This window comes from Amblyomma americanum, chromosome 4, assembly GCF_052857255.1.
Source record: "Amblyomma americanum isolate KBUSLIRL-KWMA chromosome 4, ASM5285725v1, whole genome shotgun sequence".
NCBI lineage: Eukaryota > Metazoa > Arthropoda > Arachnida > Ixodida > Ixodidae > Amblyomma > Amblyomma americanum.
The window spans coordinates 204977634-204996955 of record NC_135500.1 but is presented as its reverse complement, the minus strand read 5'-3'; the positions used below and the strand labels follow the sequence as shown (position 1 = coordinate 204996955).

General features: G+C 46.5%; 1 protein-coding gene across 3 annotated transcripts in view; it reads left to right on the top strand.

Moving 5' to 3' along the window:
• Positions 1 to 19322, top strand: part of LOC144127524 (uncharacterized) — a 105126-nt gene that overhangs the window by 66953 nt on the left and 18851 nt on the right. For all 3 annotated transcript variants that reach the window (XM_077660518.1, XM_077660517.1, XM_077660516.1), the window contains one exon: positions 12967 to 13261. In XM_077660518.1, coding sequence (XP_077516644.1) covers positions 12970 to 13261 — 292 coding nt within the window. In that variant the 5' untranslated portion in view covers positions 12967 to 12969. The remainder of the gene's footprint in view (positions 1 to 12966; positions 13262 to 19322) is intronic.

Sequence of the window (19322 nt, the reverse complement as noted above, 5' to 3'; positions counted from 1 at the left end):
TGACCGGATTTCCTGAAACACGGCTGAGGCAAGAAATTCTAAATGTTTGCGTACTTTGTATTTCTACACCTGTCACATTTTTACGTTTTATCTGGAAGACGGCTTCATACGGGCGGACGCTGTTACAGGCGAGAAACTCCTGCAAATGCATCAGAACTCGTTGGCAGGTGGACACTAACAATTAAGCATAATTTTTCACCTCAGATTAAGATGGACGCGTATGAAAGAGCACAACCTATAACTTCGTGTTATTTCTTCTTACAGTTCTTTTTAATGCCCTGTAAAAACTTGACTCCATCGTTACGGTGGTATACAAGCCCAGCTTTATTGGCAAAAATTTTGACATTTCAAAAATTGTAAGACATGATTACGGAAATACTGAAGGTAACGGTCGGTTATTTTGATATGTAGCAAAATCATTCCTTTAAAGTGTTACCAGCGATCGCATCGAATACTGCCATAAAAAACTAATAGAGAACGCTTTTTACGATAAAAAAACGTCAATGGAAAAAAAAAATACAGGACTGCCGTCGGGTGATCTGCGGATATATTGATCTTTATAGTGAAATCTTACATTATATGTAAAATTGCGTTCATGAGCGGTTTTTCACTCAAATATGGTTTTGTCCAGAATTGTTTGGTATGAAAGCGAAATTCAACAAACGCTAGTGCATACTGCATTCTGGATATGGCGGACGGAGGAGCCTTTCGCAGGACCGAGTGTCAAGGCGATGGGAATGCTAAAAGGTTGTTGCAAATTCACTAACGATCATACGCAGAGAAGCTGTAACCAATGTCCCAGGTTTTTTTTTTTAAATGCCTTCGTTAAAGATACTTCTCGTGAAAGCTCCCTGTCTTTGCTGGAATGAATTTGGCCCTGCTAATCTGTACTTGTCGTAAAGAGAAGGCATCCGTGATGGGAAAGCCTACCTGAAATGAGAGCGTTTCATTTGGTGTTCAGGGTCAGTTCAGAAATCTAGCCATCAGTGATATTTGCGATTGATGGGAAGAATTAATCTTATGTTTGAAGACAACACCCAAGCTGAGGAAAATTACGCCCAGAACTTCTGGAAGCCTCACTGTTCAGACATAAATGATGCGAGACTTGCGCCAAGGTATCCCTACCAAGCTTAACAAACGGTTGAACCTGTTAAAAAAAGCCAAAAGCACGGCTGGTGCTGTTCCTTTATTTTAACTGATTTCTTCGCCTCGTCTTCGTTTTTGACGTCGCTGAGCGTCGTTCCCGCGTCTATTCAACTAATGAAAACTATCAGAAAGCGTTTCTCCCCACGCAAACAGGGTTTACTAAGAGCTATAATTTTCCTGATCTTTCTACCGTGCAGACAATAATTCACTTTACAGCTACCCAGATTTTGGATCACGCACAAAGGAAAAAAAAAACCCGCGCGGTGGCTCAGTGGTTAGGGCGCTCGGCTACTGATCCGGAGTTCCCGGGTTCGAACCCGACCGCGGCGGCGGCGTTTTTGTGGAGGCAGAACGCTAAGGCACCCGTGTGCTGAGCGATATCAGTGCACGTTAAAGATCCTCAGGTGGGCGAAATTCTTCCGGAGCCCTCCACTACGGGCACCTTTTTCTTCCTTTCTTCTTTCAATCCCTCCTTTATCCCTTCCCTTACGGCGCGGTTCAGGTGTCCAACGATATACGAGACAGATACTGCGCCATTTCCTTTCCCCAAAAACCAATTCTTATTATTATTAACAAAGCAAAAAACAAATTCGGCAACGCGTAGTAATTATATATTTTATTGCACCTTGTATTTTGTTCTATCACATCCCGCTGCGGCCCAGTGGTTCTGAGGTTCGACTGCCAAGCCGAAGGTGACGACATCGAATCTCTCCCGCAGCGACCTTATTTCGATCTGGGCGAAATGTAAAATCACTGTGTGTTTTGAGATGTCAACGCCCGTTAGAGAACCCCAGGTGTGCAAAATAATCGGTGTTTCTCTATTCCAGCATCCCTCAAACTCCCTTTGCAGCTTGGGGACCTTAAGCCGCGCAAACCAAAACAAAGAAGACCAATTTCGTTCATTCGTATATATGCGCTGCTGAGATAACGTGTTACCTTTTCTCGCAAAACATATAACAGTAGCGCCAACCTCAACACAGCGTATGTGACTAACGAAACTGGGGTGCAAGAAATCACTGTAGTTAGCAGCAATCAGCTGTCTTAGATGTCTGCGAAACTAAATGTTATTTAGAGTCCCTTGAAGGAGATAGTTCGCTTCCGGATGTTATTTGAGGGGCGCAGGTTCATCCAGCAGCAGATGTGGTAGGCTGCAAGCCAGGCTGTGAGGGAAGACAACCCGCTACTCACGAACAATACTGCAACCAGTTTGCACACCGCCAGAGTTCCGAGCACACAGAATGTCGAGCTTGAGTTCAGCAGCTTTCTGTTCATTCAAATTCGCTTCACCCGGCAAAAAATAGCAGGCAATACTCGTTCCAGCACTTGTAAATATGGGGAGGGAGAACAAAGAGTCCTGTATCTTTCCACCAAAGGTCGACACCAGCTACTTTGGAATTCCGAGGCAAACAATAATCTTTACCCTGGCTCTTCAGTGAAGTCTCAAGCCAAGACAACGTCTAGTACCGTTTGCCCGTGCTTCCTTTGCCTAACGGATAGCACACCAGTGACCGCTTACTGCCGCACCAGGCAGCTCATGAATAAGGCAGGGAAACTTCGAACCCGAGAACTTTTCAGCTCCACTGCGCTCTTGCCGACCACCTGTGCTCCCTTGTAGGCAGGCGCTTCCCACGCACCGAGGGGGCGGGAGGAGTTGTGAGTCGAAAGTCCGTATGGGAGAAAAAAGAAGATAAGGAAAAATTGTGGCGAGGTGTGTGGTATTCAGGCGTGAGACAACAAAGTACCACGTGTGGTCACGATCAGCAACTAAGAGCAACGATTGGAAGCCACGGGCTACGAAAACGCGTTGGCGCAAGATTGTTCGAGGGAGAGGAAGATGCGACGAATCGGGGATCGAAAGGAACAGATTCCACGCAGCTGCGCTAGCATCCGGGTGATGTTTTCATTGCTTCCGAAAGCAGCTACGGTAGTGAGCGTTGGTTGTAGGGCTGCGCCTTCATCAAAGAGCGAGATAGCTTCTCCGGCCGCATAATATCTGCGACATCACACATAACATTCACGTTACATTTCGGAGTCTGGTGCAGTCGAGATTCAAAGGTGTCGGAAATGCTGCTTTGGCGGAAAGTACCTTTTTGTCTGCCTCTTCCGTGCTTCCCTTTTTTGTTTGTTATTATAAGAACGTGCGCGATCTGCGTTGCAGGCACCGAAAATTTATACAGATGCGTTCATTCTGAGCGGATGCCACCATGTGCAGCATGGCGCTAAACACGCGAAAAACACCGCGAGAATTTTGAATGTTTGATACACTTTGTTGGTTTTCTGTGGCCGTCAGGACTAGCGGACGCGAGCGCACCAACCATCTTACAAAGCATATTTTGCAGCGCATAGGACTAGGCCATCACTATCAATATTTTCGCACAGCATCTGATCGAACTTTGTAAAACTTTCTTGAAATTAAAGTCAAGATATATTCACTGAGTCACACGCTGTTCGCTATCGGTGTCCGGGAGATGGCGCAAGTCTACGTCCAGAAAAGGTTGGCTTCAGAGCTAGAGCGTAGCATTAGCGCAGGTAGATATTGCGGTGCCAGGGCTGTAAACAGATATAGCTCCATGAACAACTTGCCACACTTGGCCTACAAATCCGTCTGGATAAATGAAAGCACAGATACGGACTTGATAATTGCAACCGCTGCTCACTAACATACATTCTTTACTTCGGAAGGCTTAGTAACCTTTTCCTAAACTTTTGAGACAATAAAGACAAGTTGTTGTTTCTTTTTTGGCCGGCCGGCTGTTGAGCTGTACGAAAAGCCGATGTGAATGATGTGTCTGGCTTCACACCCAGCGTCTGAAAGAACGCGTCTGTTAGCTTGCTCTAGCCTCTCTACTGATCTACTAAAAACACCATGGCGTCAAAGCGAACATTTTCCCGGAGCAAAGTGAAAAAAGCCATTTGCGAAAGGCTGGCAAACAATTCAGCCTGCATTTCTTTGTCTCAAATTATCGGGTGTCTGCTCTCAAAGCCCACTCTCTCCTAAAACAGCGAGGAACGGAATGCAAACAAGAGTCGCCTCGGCACGCTTTGTTTGAAAACGAAACAAAATTTCTTCTCGGGACGCCGTCGAATCACCTTTTCCACAACCGAAGCGCGCTGGCGAATCGGGGGCCCGATAGGCGTGAGTGAGCGTCGGCGACCAAGTGAGCCCAGGGGACCTTTTCTCCAAACATTTAAAATGAGTCGAGCCGAGCCGCCTCGATTTCGAGGTTCTCGCGTACACCGCAGGTCCCCGAGGACCCATAACGCATGCAGGCCTGGTATCGTAAAAAATAATCGCATCTTGTGAACGGTCGATTACAATACACCTCCATCGCCTCCTCTCCATCCCTCCTGCCTTCTTTTTTTTTGTTCTCGGAATGAGGCCTGTGCTAATTTTACCTGCCGCCTTTCACGTGTCGCGTCCTCAAAGATCGGCGGCGATGTTTCCAGATCTGTTTTTTTTTCCTCTCCCGTCGTTCCTCAGTGGGCGAGCTCTCTGATGAATACGGCATTTGATAAAACATCGCAGTGTGATTCGCGCTTCATCCAGGCGCACACTTCAGGCTAAGGAAGTGGTTTGTGGTGGAGATATTGCGCGCGCGCATATTCCGCACCGCTTTTGGCTAGCGCAAAAGATTTGTCAGGAGAGTACACCATTTTTAATCGCTTGAACCCGTCATCTTGCTGCGCCCATAAATAACGTGCCGCATCGTTAATCAGGCACTGCGCAAAAGGTCTTATTAACTGCTTCGCGAAAAAAGGGTACAAAATACGGTTGCTGGAAAAGCGGAGATCTGGATCGTAACAAGCTATTTCTTGTAACCTGGATCATCATTCAAACGTCTGTTTTGCATTTCGAAAAGAAAGAAGGCGAAGGAATCAAGCAGCCAACTTGGTTCGGAGTTTAAGAATACTAAGACCCTGCGTCCGTGTTAGCAGGATTTTCGAATATTGAAGGTATCCCTCGCAAACAAGCAGAGTTTGAGGAGTTATAAGAGTGTTGCTGTTGAAGTAACATTTTTTCCTACTAGCAGTTCTTAGGCAGAAAGAATGGCTGAAAACAGTCGAATCCAGCAGAAACAGTAAAAACGTGGATGCTGCTCTACATTTATACTATTCCTTCGCTCTCTGAGTTTCTTGATAATTTCGGAAAATATGTCTTGTGCAGAGGGCTGGACGTTTCAGATCTTCTGTGAAAGCCTAAACTACAGCCGGTGAGAACTAAAAGTTAAGGACTTCCATAAAAGTTTGTACTACTGTGGACACACATGGAAAGGTGCATGACACGTATGGATTTGCCCGTTTCGTTTTATAAATCCCTGTTCCTGTATGGAAGATGTTTTCCATATTTTCTTTCATTTAAAGGCTACATGAGTGCTACTGTTCGATTCATTTTCAAAAGTTGCTAACGCCTCTGCAGAACTGTTCTCATTCTGTACCGACGCTCTGTTTCAGCAATAGTTTCCACTCATTTCGGTATTGCTAACACCGCTTCCTTCACCGCCTAACTAAATTATCTAAACACCAAGTTAACTAAGAAGTTAAGTAAATGAGAAGAACTAGCTTCATTTCCATTGCAAAACACGCCCCTTTTGGGAGAGAAATCTGAGCACTGCATCTAAATTGTGGGTTCTTTCAATTCTATTGTCAGATGCGAACTCGTAGACAGGTTATCAACACGAACAACTTTTCACGCGCACTAATCAAACCCAACGTGATCAGTACGACATGCGCCTACAAACTGATGCTGAATGCGCAGCATGGCGACTGAAAAGCACCTTGCGTTGCTTTGCCGTTCGCTGAAACGGAAATCTCCGCGAAACACACAAAGCTGCGTTGCTGAAACAAAGGATAGAGTTGGGACTCCTTTGGACGTCTCAATGCGCATCCCAAGTAGGGACCGCGTTCCGGGCCAAATTGGGGAGTTGAACCCTCGCATGAACGCTGCTAAAGCATACGAGCTTCCGATTATCACGATGTATGAGACTAGTGAGAGCCACTCGGAAGCACCTGAATGACGCCTACGCGCGCTGTGCAGTACCCTTGCTTCACAGAATTTTGTATGCTTTGTTTTTCCTGATTCGCTTTTAAAGGCCTCCCTCATCTCTCTCCGAGCCGTGATGGTGGGTGCTCAACTGCAATCATCGAATTATCTCAGCTCGGTTCAGGAATCAGTGTTTCCAAGCGCTGAATGCATTCAAACTCTGATTTGTTCCATGGCGTTGCTACAATCGTTTTCTTTCAGAAAACACGATGCGTATGTCGTACGTTTCATTTACCGGGAACTCTCAGGGCGCGATTTTCAAACCTGCTTCCCCAGTCGCTCACTCATGACTGCATCTCTTGATGTCGAACCTAGGCGCTTCTTTTGTTTTCATGTGAAGTTGACTGCCTCAGCAGAGTATTACAGGTTCCTCAATAGGCCGTGCTGCATTGTTGAATTTAGAGCAGAGGCCCCATTAGGGAGCATTTGTTTGCAGGTTCATCATTTTTTCTTTTTTTTTCCTAACAGCTTCTGCCTGTGAAGTCAATGTTAGCTCTCTTCTCAAAGACAGGGCTGAACTATGCCAGGGAAAAAAAATGGAACGTGAACAACTCCTCTCAATATACGGCCCACAGTTCCAGCTAATCAGGGGCCAAACTTCGAAAGCTGCCATTTCCTGAAAACGCCTGCTGAATGGGCGGCACCTTGCCTGTCTTACTGATGGCAGCACAGGGCTAATTTGCCGACTCACAACAGGCGTGAATTTCAAGAGCCGTTCCTACACGAAAAGAAAAATGCTGTTGATTCAACTTCAGACGATACTGCAGCTGCTCTCACTTCCCACGTAAACTTTCCTCAACTTAAGCACGGAAATAAGATGTGACATTTAGATTTGGCACAGTTTCTTTCCCCTCAACTTAAGCACGGGAATATAATATGACATCTAGATTTGGCTCTGTTTTCTAACTGCAGCTCATAGATGGGTAATTTTGGAAGCATTAAAATCGCATTGCTGCCAGATTACACTTTGTAAACGCCTTTTGTGTTCCGGACACTCATCTATTTATTTCAACATAAAACACCAGTGTCGTTGCCATATAAACAAACTATTCTATTTCGATTTCATCCAATGATCTTTTTTGCCTCCTCAGAGAACGGTTCTAAAGCGACGCCACGCCCCCCCCTCCCCCCCCCCCCCCCTCATTGCTACGCGTGAGCCAATGGCGAGGAGATGCCGCGGCACATGGCGCCATCTAATGAGGTTGCAAGACACGAGAGAAATAAAGCTGGATTGAAATGAACGCTTTTTTACTATGTATCATAAGCATGAGATCTCGATATCGGTCAACTGATTCGTTCTTTTGTTTTAAGCGCCATCATTACTACATTATCGTAATATACAGCGCGTTTTTTACTGAGCTGAAACGCAGGTGAGAAAGGTTGCATCACTATCGCCATCCATACTAAAACTACGCCAAGTATGTTAAAACCGAAAAGCCAGCTTGCCTTCAACTTTTGGCCCCGCCGCGGTGGCTCAGTGGTTAGGGCGCTCGACTACTGATCCGGAGTTCCCGGGTTCGAACCCGACCGTGGCGGCTGCGTTTTTATGGAGGAAAATCGCTAAGGCGCCCGTGTGCTGTGCGATGTCAGTGCACGTTAAAGATCTCCAGGTGGTCGAAATTATTCCGGAGCCCTCCACTACGGCACCTCTCTCTTCCTTTCTACTTTGACTCCCTCCTTTACCCTTCCCTTACGGCGCGGTTCAGGTGTCCAACGATATATGAGACAGATACTGCGCCATTTCCTTTCCCCCCAAAACCAATTATTATTATTATTCTTCAACTTTTGTGTAGTGCTTCCACTGCGTCGCTTGACCGGGCAACTTAAAACGCTAAACTGATAAATGCCTTTTTAACTAACACTCCATATTCATTACAAAAATACCTGTTGTCTCAATAATTCATTTGGTACTTATTATGTGAATATGTACACTGGTACATCGGATCACATTTATGATGCATTATAAGAATAAAGAACGCATCATATGAATCAATAACTAATTGAAGGACTAAAGATCGATATGCGCTTTTCATCACTTTTCTTGTAATCAAAGTTCGTTTGATATTTCATCTTCGTATGATATTTGTAGCTTTCTTCTTCTTATCACTACCCCATGTGCTCCAATATCCGCAGACGCGTGTAAACAAGCGTTCACAAGGAAGTCTACTCTTAATGTGTGAGGCCAAATGGTAACGCTTAATTATACACTGAGGATAACACAGCGCTTGCATCTTGCTTCCAAAGACTGGCAAAGCTACACCGTACAACGGGGGCAATTTTCAGCAGCCACGCTGCGACAGCAGAACTACTCGCCCGCACTGTCCCCCCTCTACCTCGTCCCAGCACCGAAGATTAAGACAGCTCCTCGCCAGTTGACCACTCGCGCAAGTTCATTCACACTCTCGCCCCCTCGCCACTCACACAACTACGTCATACACGACGGCGACCGGGAGACCACAGAGCAGCCGCTCCGGCGTAAGTCATGATCGCACAAAGTGAAGAGATCAAGGATACAGGAAAAATGCGTCCGTCTGGCACACAATGGGCCACGCCTGAATCGCATAACCGAATTAAGGCCGGGTAACACGTCAGCAGAAATGGGCCGCGTTGCGGGATCAGCAAGCTGTCATCGCGTAATAGAGTTAGCCAAAACTTCCAACAACCAGGAAAGGGCCATCGACCTCTCGAGTTAGGTGGGGATCCTGCTGCAGAGGGACTTCGACGAGCGACCGCAGGAATCTCAGGTGCGCGTCGATGCTTGGAGAAACGGCCCTTTTCGCGATAACTTAATATGGTTAATAGCTCTCTTCTTTGCTTAGCCTGACAAAGACAAGGCGCCTGGCACTCCGGAGCATTTCGTCACTTTGCCCATAGCATCCCGTGTCTAACCTATCCCCTTCAATCACCAACCTGGTCGGTTTTTTTATTCCTTCAAGATTTAGTTCCTAACCTCATCAAATGAGTTATCTATTCTATTTCTATTTTTTTTTTGTACAGCTTATCAATACTTCGTCGTTGCGGATGTTGTCATGGCGGCTTAATATATTCATTTCAAACTCTGCAGCCATGTAGCCGCATTGCTATTATGAGAATAGTTTTGCATAGGTAAACGGAACAGACAGAAAAACACACGCCACCAGCTCTACCTCTCAATAGAGAATTTATTCGATTCTGGGTGGGATATCGAACAGATGTTCATTTGGAAGTTAGTGATCGGGATTTGTTTTGTTTTGTTTTGGTTTGGTTTATGGGGGTTTAACGTCCCAAAGTGACTCAGGCTATGAGAGACGCCGTAGTGAAGGGCTCCGGAAATTTCGACCGTCTGGGGTTCTTTAACGTGCACTGACATCGCACAGCACACGGGCCTCTAGAATTTCACCTCCACCGAAATTTGACTGCCGCGGCCAGGATCGAACCCGCGTCTTTCGGGCCAGCAGCCGAACGCCATAACCACTCAGCCACCGCGGCGGCTGATCGGGATTTGTGTTTCTCTGGCTGTCCTGTATGCCTGCTCTAAGTTATTCTAATGATGAGTCACCAACTGGCCCCAAATTCTTCACTTATGCCGCACTGCTACTCCACACGGCTTCTCTATACACACATATCGGAATGATATAAAGAATTTAAGAAACGCACTTCAGGGGCACAAAACAGCAAAGGAGAAAATAGTAGAGAAATGTTTTCTGAGATATTGAACCATATTTGGCGATAGCTATCGCGCAGCAACAGGCACAGTAGGAAGGTAGGAACTGGGGATGACTGTTTAATCGCGCAGTGTTCCGTCTTTCTGCAGTCGGATGCAACTCAAGAACACAGCGGCGAATTCCCTTCAAAGGAGGCCCTCTATTCAATGGGGTCGACTGGTTCACGGTGACGCCCCGCTTAATCCCTTTAGGTGAAAGCACAGGAAAATCCCGTGAAATGGGAAAAACCGCGACGTCATGGCAATCGGTCAACGCAATGGGCTGGAGGGCCTCGTTTGAAGGGAATTTGCCGCTGCCTTCTTGAGTTCAATCTGTCTGTAGTTAAGCTAAACAGAAAAAGAGAGAACAGTCACGGCTGGCAGTTTCGTCCTAGACATTTAATGAAATTTGGTCACACAGCAGGAAGGTAAAAACTGCGGCTGGCTGCCGAAACGCGCACTGCTTCAACCTTCTAGTTAAATTCATCATCACCATCATCATCAGCCTGACAACACCCCCTGCAGGGCGAAGGCCTCTCCCATGTCTCTCCAATTAACCCTGCCCTTTACCAGCTGCTCCCACCGCACCCCTGGAAAACTTCTTACCGCCCCCTACTAGTTAAACTATTGTACCGTTTTTCATCGACATATGCTCACTGCTCACACATTCTTACAAGCAGAAAACTCTAATTGTCCGACACAGCTCTTGGCACTTATGCGAGTAGTCAGTTAGGTGCGAGCGCATGTAGTGTGATTCTTGGCCCCGAAAGCCACATTTGAAATACAAAACTGAAATGCGTTTCGGGGGAGGCAGTATAATACATAAGCGCAAAGTAAAAAAAGCACACACCTGGTTTTAAAAAAAATCCAGTGCTTTTCAGCATGAAAAACTAATCACTGCATTTCACACGTTACTTATTCGTGGGGATCAGCGGATCGCTAGCGTTACTTTGATTTGTATTAATGATTCTGTAACGTTATTTCATTTGGATTAGTGGTTCACAAACGGCACTGACGCCAGAGCTCTACAGCGTAGCCTTATCTCAGGCTTCAGCTAATCCACGCACTGTGTGCTACTCCTTATCTCTGCTCATCGCTATGCAGGCCTCGCCGCAAAATCACTGCGAAGCACTTCAGTCGTCACTCAGAAACCCAAATAAACAAGATTAAGAAAGCTTGAATGCGACACTGCCGTCCCGAAACGAGACAAAACAAGTTTATTTAATCCCGCGTTCCTTACTGCTTACACGGTACGACCCGTTCCTGCCCACAAAGTGAAGAAGAACGGCCAGTTAATCGGCTAAGATTTACTGAATTTTGCAATTTTGCGCGCTTAGCAAGTGGTTACCTTTTACTTACGTGCCCGCACCTGTCAGAATAATTTTAGCTACTAACCTCTCAGCTGCCGGTCTTTTGTGTTGTCCTGTGGTGCCCTTGTATGCTCTTCACCTTCCTAATCTTATATGCGTCTTCCTTTCATGTTTGTGTTAGTGCGTGCTGGCGACTGCGTTTTATGCAAGCTCCGCACCATTTATTTTCTTTTCTTTTAATTCACCCTTCTCTCTCGCGTTACTTGTTCTCCTATGGTGCGTTCTTCCGAGTTCCTTGTCTTTGTTTTTTTTTATGTTGTCTGTTTCCGACTGTCCTGTGCATTTCTTCTTTCACACTGACTCGGCTAGTCGCAGTTCGCCACCGGTGTTTCACCGAATGAATGCATGGGCAAGACACAAATGTTAGGAGCTTCCGCGCATTAAAAAAATACTGTATGGTACGCTGAATAAAACCGCATTGTGTTTCCAAATGCGGGAAAATAAACATTAAGGCGGCTCTTCTAGCTTTATGGCCACGACTGTCTCAATTTACCTTAGGCGCACACTCCAGTCGATGAATAAGAGCAGCTTAATCACATTTTTGTGAGAATTCCTCGCCTGTTATTCGCTCAGGCTTCTTTGCTGTTTGTCTGGCAACCGCTGTGTTGCTCTTCTTGTCGAAACGGAGCTTTCATTTGTCTCCAAGCGCATTGAGCGCCCACAGTGCTTTATCCAATGGTGTACGGCTGGTGGTTGAAGAGACACGCCGCTGCCACTGAGAAAGGGGAGCGCCCGGAATTTTCTCTGCACTGTACAACATTGCGGACAACCGCGCCCTGTCTGAATTCGGGTACCGTTCTTCTTTCACTCCTTCCTTTATCCCTTCCCTTACGGCGCGGTTCAGGTGTCCAACGATATATGAGACAGATACTGCGCCATTTCTTTTCCCACATAACCAATTATTAACGCTATTAATGCGAAAATGCATTAATAGCAGCGTCACTGGCGCCAAACAGCGTTCACCACGTACCACGACCGGTGTCGCTGAAGGGATACAACGGTGCCAGAAAACAAGGTCGAATCACAACCGACATTACTCGTCTATCGTGTCCTTGTCCTTTCACGTCGTTGCATGGCGTCAGCTATGTTTCGTAACGATCAGCTATCTTTAACCAAACTGTCGCCGTTGCTGTTTTCCCCCTTTGGACGTGGGTCAACGATTTGTCACCAACTCTCCTGTCCTGACTTGGCAGTCGTGAACGCTTTCAACCCTATCAATTACTTTTTCATGACAGTTTTCTTCGTTCGCAGCAAAACGCCTACAACTACTCACAGGCGCGTAGTGCCCCCGTCACGCACAGCACTGTAAATGCATGAGTGCTTGCGAGGGTGTGTGCGACTTCAACAGTACTGTACAATAAGGCAACTGATTCTGGCTCTTAGCGCTATATGCCTTTGGTTCTTACGTATTTAGACTGTCAGCTGATGGTGCACCGGAAAAAAAAAATCTTGTGCACGCAATCGCTGAACGAGAAACCATTACACTTAGCGGATGCAATGTTTCAATACCTGCGCTATCAGTGTCCGATATTACGCACGCGTTTTCCAAGTGTGATGACTTATCGGGAAGTATCCGGAAGCCAACGGGTGACTTGCTTGCAATGCGCGCACCAGAGAACGTTTCCAGATATCGCCAGATGGTGCGGGACGCTGATAGCTGGCTCGTTCCGGCTCATTAAAAAGAAGCCCCGCGCGTCGCTCTGCTCACCATCGTCAATTCGGCGCAGGCCATGCACCTTGGCAAGAGCCGCAAGAGCCCGGTCGCCTGGAGCCTCCGGGCGTCTCTGCTCCTCCTCCTCCTGGTGGCGGCGGAGCAGGGAGACGCCGCCGCCTACCTGTCCGCCAAGGAGCCACCGGGCGACGAGCTGCAGGACAGCCGTGCCGCCGAGCTGGGCGAATTCGCGGGTCTGGCGGCGCTGCTGCGCGACTACCTGGCCGGAAGGCTGCAGGAGCTGCCATCGTCGTCCAGGGCACGCTTCGCAGACTCCGCAGCGCCGCAGATCAGCGTCGCCAAGAGAGGAGGTGCGTCCCCTGCCCAGGCTCCCTCCTTGTCACGCTGACTGTTGAGTTGCGGGTCCATATTCTGACTCCAAACCCTCGACCCTTATAAAAATGGCTTTTTGACAGTCTGTAGATTGTCCATAGACTTCTGTCTATAAAGTCTGTAGACTCTCTATAGACAAACCCTAGAGAACAGTTCATAAACAATTCAGATCCTATAGACAGTCTATAAACAATCTATAGGTTTATGACCATACATTTTAGTAGACTTTTGTCTATAGACAGTCTACAGACTATGAATAGACAAAAAGAAATATCTATGGAATGCAATAGAGTCTATAAGAAGCCTATAGACTGTCTATAGACCATTTTTGCAGGGGGAGGGGCTTAAATCAATCATTAGTTGATGCCTGCCGCCGTGGTGGCTCAGCGATTATGGCGCTCGGCTGCTGACCCGAAAGATGCGGGTTCGATCCCGGCCGCGGCAGTCGAATTTCGGTGGAGACGAAATTCTAGAGGGCCGTGTACTGTGCGATGTCAGTGCACGTTAAAGAATCCCAGGTGGTCGAAATTTCCAGAGCCCTTCACTGCGGCGTCCCTCGTATCCTGAGTCGCTTTGAGACGTTAAACTTCCATAAATCATAAACCATTAGTTGATGTCCGTGGGTTAACTGAGTACCGCGTTTCCCTCTCCCCAGCTCTGGATTTGGAATGAACATGGTTGCCGCTGCATAATGCTCCCAGCACAACAAAAACCTTTGTGGCGCTGTCATTATCTTCTTTCGCAGTGTTGTTTTCATAAGGGATAAATTCCTGTCGATGAATTAACACTTCGAAAAAACGTCCAGAATATACTCCAGGGCGTTACTCTCAGCAGCACCCTGCGCAATTAGGCAGGCCCCAGAAGACACCCCACCGACACATGAACGAGACGCCGTTCTTAGACAATTTTTTTCAGAAATTCTCGCTCGCGTTTCTGGCAAGATTGGAATACGGCAGGCACTGTCTTATCTTACCGGTGGGCCGTTATTATCAGGTACTCTGTTAAAAAGTTTGAAAGCACCATAGTTCGGCAAACTACCTTTTCGAGCTAAGGGCAAAACGCGCTCAAAATTTTAGGCCGTAATCAAATGTCATCCAGATCACCTACGTCTAGAAATGTAATTTTGCTTATTGGCTTAAAGAATCACGTTTTTGGCCGTTGCTTTTGATCGCAGCTGCAGTGCAAGTGCGGTTACATCTGGACTGCCTAAACGCCACAAGCGATTGCTCGAGAACTGGCGCAACCTCAAGACCATCAGCGCAGTGTGCAGTGGCGGAAGCCATGCGGCAAAGAGTAGGGGTGCCGAATCGACCGAAACGCATTTTATACACGGCTAGGCCAAAGACGCCCCGTGTAACTATGTTCCGTGGTATGCAGCTCAGTGACACGTCCACTTCCGCCGCTTCAGCCAATCGGTGACCGTTTCGAGGGATCGATTTTTTGAGAGATCGAAGTGAGAGTATTGACCCTCGTTTTAACACGCGTGCAAGATGATCACTTTGGTTTGCGTGAACACGGGTGCCTACTGCATCCTTCTAAGGTTCGTCAATTTTTTAGCGCTATACGGTGACACAAAGACCAGACAAAACTGGCGTCTGTGTAGTTCATTTCACATTAAGAACAACTCAACGAAAGCGCGTCAACTAGCTCAACGTCTCCATTAAAGGCTCCATCCAGACGAAAGAAGAGAGAAAGGAAATAACACTTTATGAGACCAGTTTGACGATTTACCCATGTTTCTACCTTGCAGCTCCTTTGTGTTCGTAATGCGCTCGTTGGCAGCAAGGATTGCCAGAAAGTTATTTGCTTTTCACAGCACCTATGCTGTGATAACTTACGCGCCTTGAACACGCAGAACGCCTTTTTGAGATCCACAAACACCAGACACGAGCAACAAAACGTTAGCATTGACGCATTTCAAGTAAAGCGAACGCATTCAGCCCGTGAAAGGCAGTGTTTTAGGGAAACTAACGGTGTTTCTGTAGGACGAAAAAAAAGTGTGATTTCGTGTAAAATGCCTCAAAGATTGAAATCATACCACATTTAATATGTCCCATATTGCAAGAATGCTGGGAAGATGTTTCGTATTCGGACTGACATGAAGCGTGGGTTCAGCCGTAGCAGGAAGACTCTTCTGAAGGCCAACCTTGAAGAGGTGTTGTAAGAGCTTGCATACCCGCCTAACCCTTTCGTTCACTTCCTTTAAACATTTGACTAACAGAAGTGAAGGAAGCAGTATTGAAATTATTTAATCTGTGCACAGAGGACACCATGTAGGCGCACCTGCAGATTCGATCCAACACAAGCCAAGCCAAATAAGAAAACTCATCTTTCCTGCATTTTCGCAGTGTATAATAGGCTGTTTAAGAAGCTCTTGAAGACGGTACTGCCAGCTTTCCCTCTATGTAATATTGAGAAACCCTATTCTTACATGACCAGGGCACATACGGCACATAACAGATCACAATCGAATCGCTGCGGCCCGTTAGATGAATGAAATGCTAATCTTATCTTTTTTTTGTCTTGCAGCCAGGAATAATTCCGGTTCAGCACAAGTTGTCTGCGCTGGCATAAAGTCGACACTATCGATTGATAGCCTCTCAGCCTCTGACGTAGGTGTTCGTAATTTCGCACGCCCCGTTGGTGATAGCACCGGCTAAAGTCGAGGCTTCCCCGTGACGTAAAACGTTCGGCGCCGCGATATGCGCCCTAAACGTAGAGACGAGCCACAGGTGTCTTCCTTCTCTCGCGAAGCGTCTTCAGCTACTCGCGCTATTTTTTACGAAGCCAAGTATTACGTTCGGTAGCTTCAAGCGCAAGATCTACCATTCCTAATTCATACATCCACGAAAACTGCGTTCTTCTTCTGCATATTTATGCACGTATTACAATTCTTCCAAACACTGGCAGTCCTCCCATACGCCTTGTTCTCTGCTTGTCAGGCTGCCGCACATTTCACGCTGAAACAATACCTAACCCGTAGCTCAGACTAGTAAGGCGCCGAATCAGGCAAGTAATTCGGTAGGCATAACTTCAAGTGCTAGAAAAACCGCGCCTCGAGGAAAGCCATAGACGAGCCTCCTTTTTTTTTTGTTCACTGTTTTGGTTTGTCGTGTGCTTGTTAAGTGCTTATCTTATTTCTGTTTAATACGCTGCATCATTACTCATAACTTTGCAGATTAAGGTGTCTGCATGGCGCGCAGACATTGTTAAAAAGACAAGTTGTGGATATAGTTTCTGTGCTACGAATACAAGTAGTTGGTAGCGTTAGTCACCCGAGCAGGTTGTTGCGTGCTAAAGCCGACTGTTCATGTGCTGCGCATATTTAAAACTCAGAGAACACGCTGCAAGTTTTTGCTTGCTCTCTCTTCTTACATGGTAAATTGCGATAGATGAGGGGATATCTTTAAATAACCTCTTTTTGCCAGCTTACTTTTCCACAGTTATTTCATGTTTTCTTTTTTTTTTTGTTTTTCGCGTGCACTTGTGGCCGTAGCCCTGACTTAAATATTCAAGTCCACTCAAATATTCTTAAATCTTAGCTGCGGGACATTTTTTTTTCTTTCCATACACCCGTTACCAAGGTCCACATCGCTCAAGGAATATATATTGCACTCATGGTTGTAACAGCACCCGCTTGAGCACACATTTTGTCCAGGCCACGTGTTTGGAAGACAACAGTAGGGATATACGTAGGGTACCCTCCCTGTTGTTTAGTTAATTATATTTAGTGTGGAACTGAAATGTTTAGCAGTTTGATCTTTTCGATTCAACAGAATATTCCGGCAGGCTACTTGGGGCTTTCGAGAGCGGGCTTGGGTTAACGAGTTCTCCTAGTCGGAATAAGTGACTTCCGCTCGTGTTATTAGTGCACATTTTTGCATGACTTTGGAGCACTCTCACACTTCCTATTACTGAAAATTACTCCATTCTTCTAGCTTTCTGTCAGCAAATTTGTTACTGGTTCATATTAAATACTCAACATTTCTTCTGAAGCTTTCGCGCGCTGAGTCTTTTAAGAGCTTATATTTTTTCCCCGCTTCGAAGGCACTAAGTGTTATTGGGGCTGTAAGCTTCGACGTCAGTGGTTGTCCGCAATGTTATTTGCACTAAATATTTGTGAGGTACACAGGCTCAATTCAGTGTTGTAAAACTGCTCTAAAGAGAAGGTTGAGACTCCTATAAGCAGAAAGCTCACAATGGATGCGGCCCTAAGGCCGATATATTGGATATTTCGTTATAAACTACAATCTGACTACTGTCTTCTACATTTCTAAGTGCGCTACAGGCGCAGTTAAATATGCCCTTTACTGCTTCGCTACAAAGGCTGGCTGTATTTTGTATTGCTTTAAAGATAACGAAGCACAAATTCAGAATTGCGACGCTGAAGGAGCTGAACATTCGTAACGTGAAAGACTTTTTACTGTCAATCACTGCTCCCTGTCAGTGTTAATGATGCCAGTGTCACGTGAGTAGACAGCCTCTTCGTATACCGGAGTGAAAACAATCGATTTTTTTTTCCGCATCAGATTTCTCATCGGTAACATCAAGGAAAATTAGCGAACAGTTAGGAAGCATCACTTGACTATTCCCAGTCGGTGCTTTTGGGGCTGCACACGGCACTGATCTCTTGCACGGGCCTATGAGTGCGAGGAGAGAAATGGTTCATAAATTCTTAGAAATTCTGCGTTTAAAATTCATGCAATTGTTGCACTAAATGTGACAAAAGCCTCCAGGACGCACGAAGAGCAGTCTAGGCACATAGGTGCCATGTTTTTCAGTAATGACTTAATTTTACTGCCAAACGTCAGCGCACCTCAATCAGACCTCCAACTACGCAAGTTTGGACTCAAGCCCCCGGCTAACAGAGATATCGGTGTCGCTTCCTGCTCATGCGTCCTAGAGACTTTCATACCCCACTGCACGTAAATTTCTACCTCGTGTAGCCCAATCTTCTCTCCTGAACAGCACAAATAGCACTGCATTATGTGCACTGCAAGAGCAATACCCACGCCATGCACCGTACATTGAGCACCGTTCAAGTCGTTTTCATTTCTCGTTTGCATTAGTACCTTTTGCGCAGGTGCTTACATTTGGACATTAAATCTCCACGACGCGTGAGTGGAAATCGAAGCCAGTATCTCTGATACCAGCGGGTGGCTCGACACTGCACTTCTGGGAGTGAAGTTGCGACTATCATGCTCCAATATGCGGCTATCAAATGGGGAGGTCGCTCACAGACATGGCGCCTGTGTGCCTAAATCTCTGTTCGCACGTCATAGAGACTTATGTTCCGAGCGTACCTTCGAGAGCTCACTTTTGAGTTGTCCCTCTTAAGAGCGATAGTTTCACGAGTAACTTTGTACGGGTTTAACGGCGCCGTCTAGTGTGAAGCGGCCGGAAACTTTTTTTACGTGGGCCTGTGCCATAACGTACAGCCTTCGTCAAAAGTAAATAGCCCAGTAGGTTCACTTCTGATCCATTTTTCGTTGTCCTTGTAGCATGCTGCAGAATGGAAAGAACCGAAACTTTAAGCGGGACTTAGGGCAGAGAAGCGAACGGTATACCGGTCGTACCATCCATATCTCTATCACATGTCTTGTCCCAAGTCGCCGTTCCTTTTGTCATCAACACGTCACTCCAACTCGCCCGAAACATCACTACGATCATCTTGAAGAGCCCTTAGAAATCCTGAGCTTTTATAAATTTCAGAATGACAGCGCCTCTCACCTTAAAGAGGTCTGAAACACTGGAACAGCAGGGCCCAGAAGCAAACCCACTGGGTCCCAAACTTTGGGCACAGGCTGTACATGTGGTGCGAAGAGCAGGCACCCTAACGAATGGGCCATTTGTGGACACGTGATCCAGGCTACCGTACGAGTGTGAGTACTCATGGGCGTGGAATGCAAAACAACTATCGGGGTCACTAAATTATTACCCCTCAGGGAGGCCGATAAATTTTGGAGCCTTCTGTCTGTGCTTGCACTAAATGTGACAGTCTCGATACTTCAAGGGCACCATGTTGAGGCTCTACGGAGC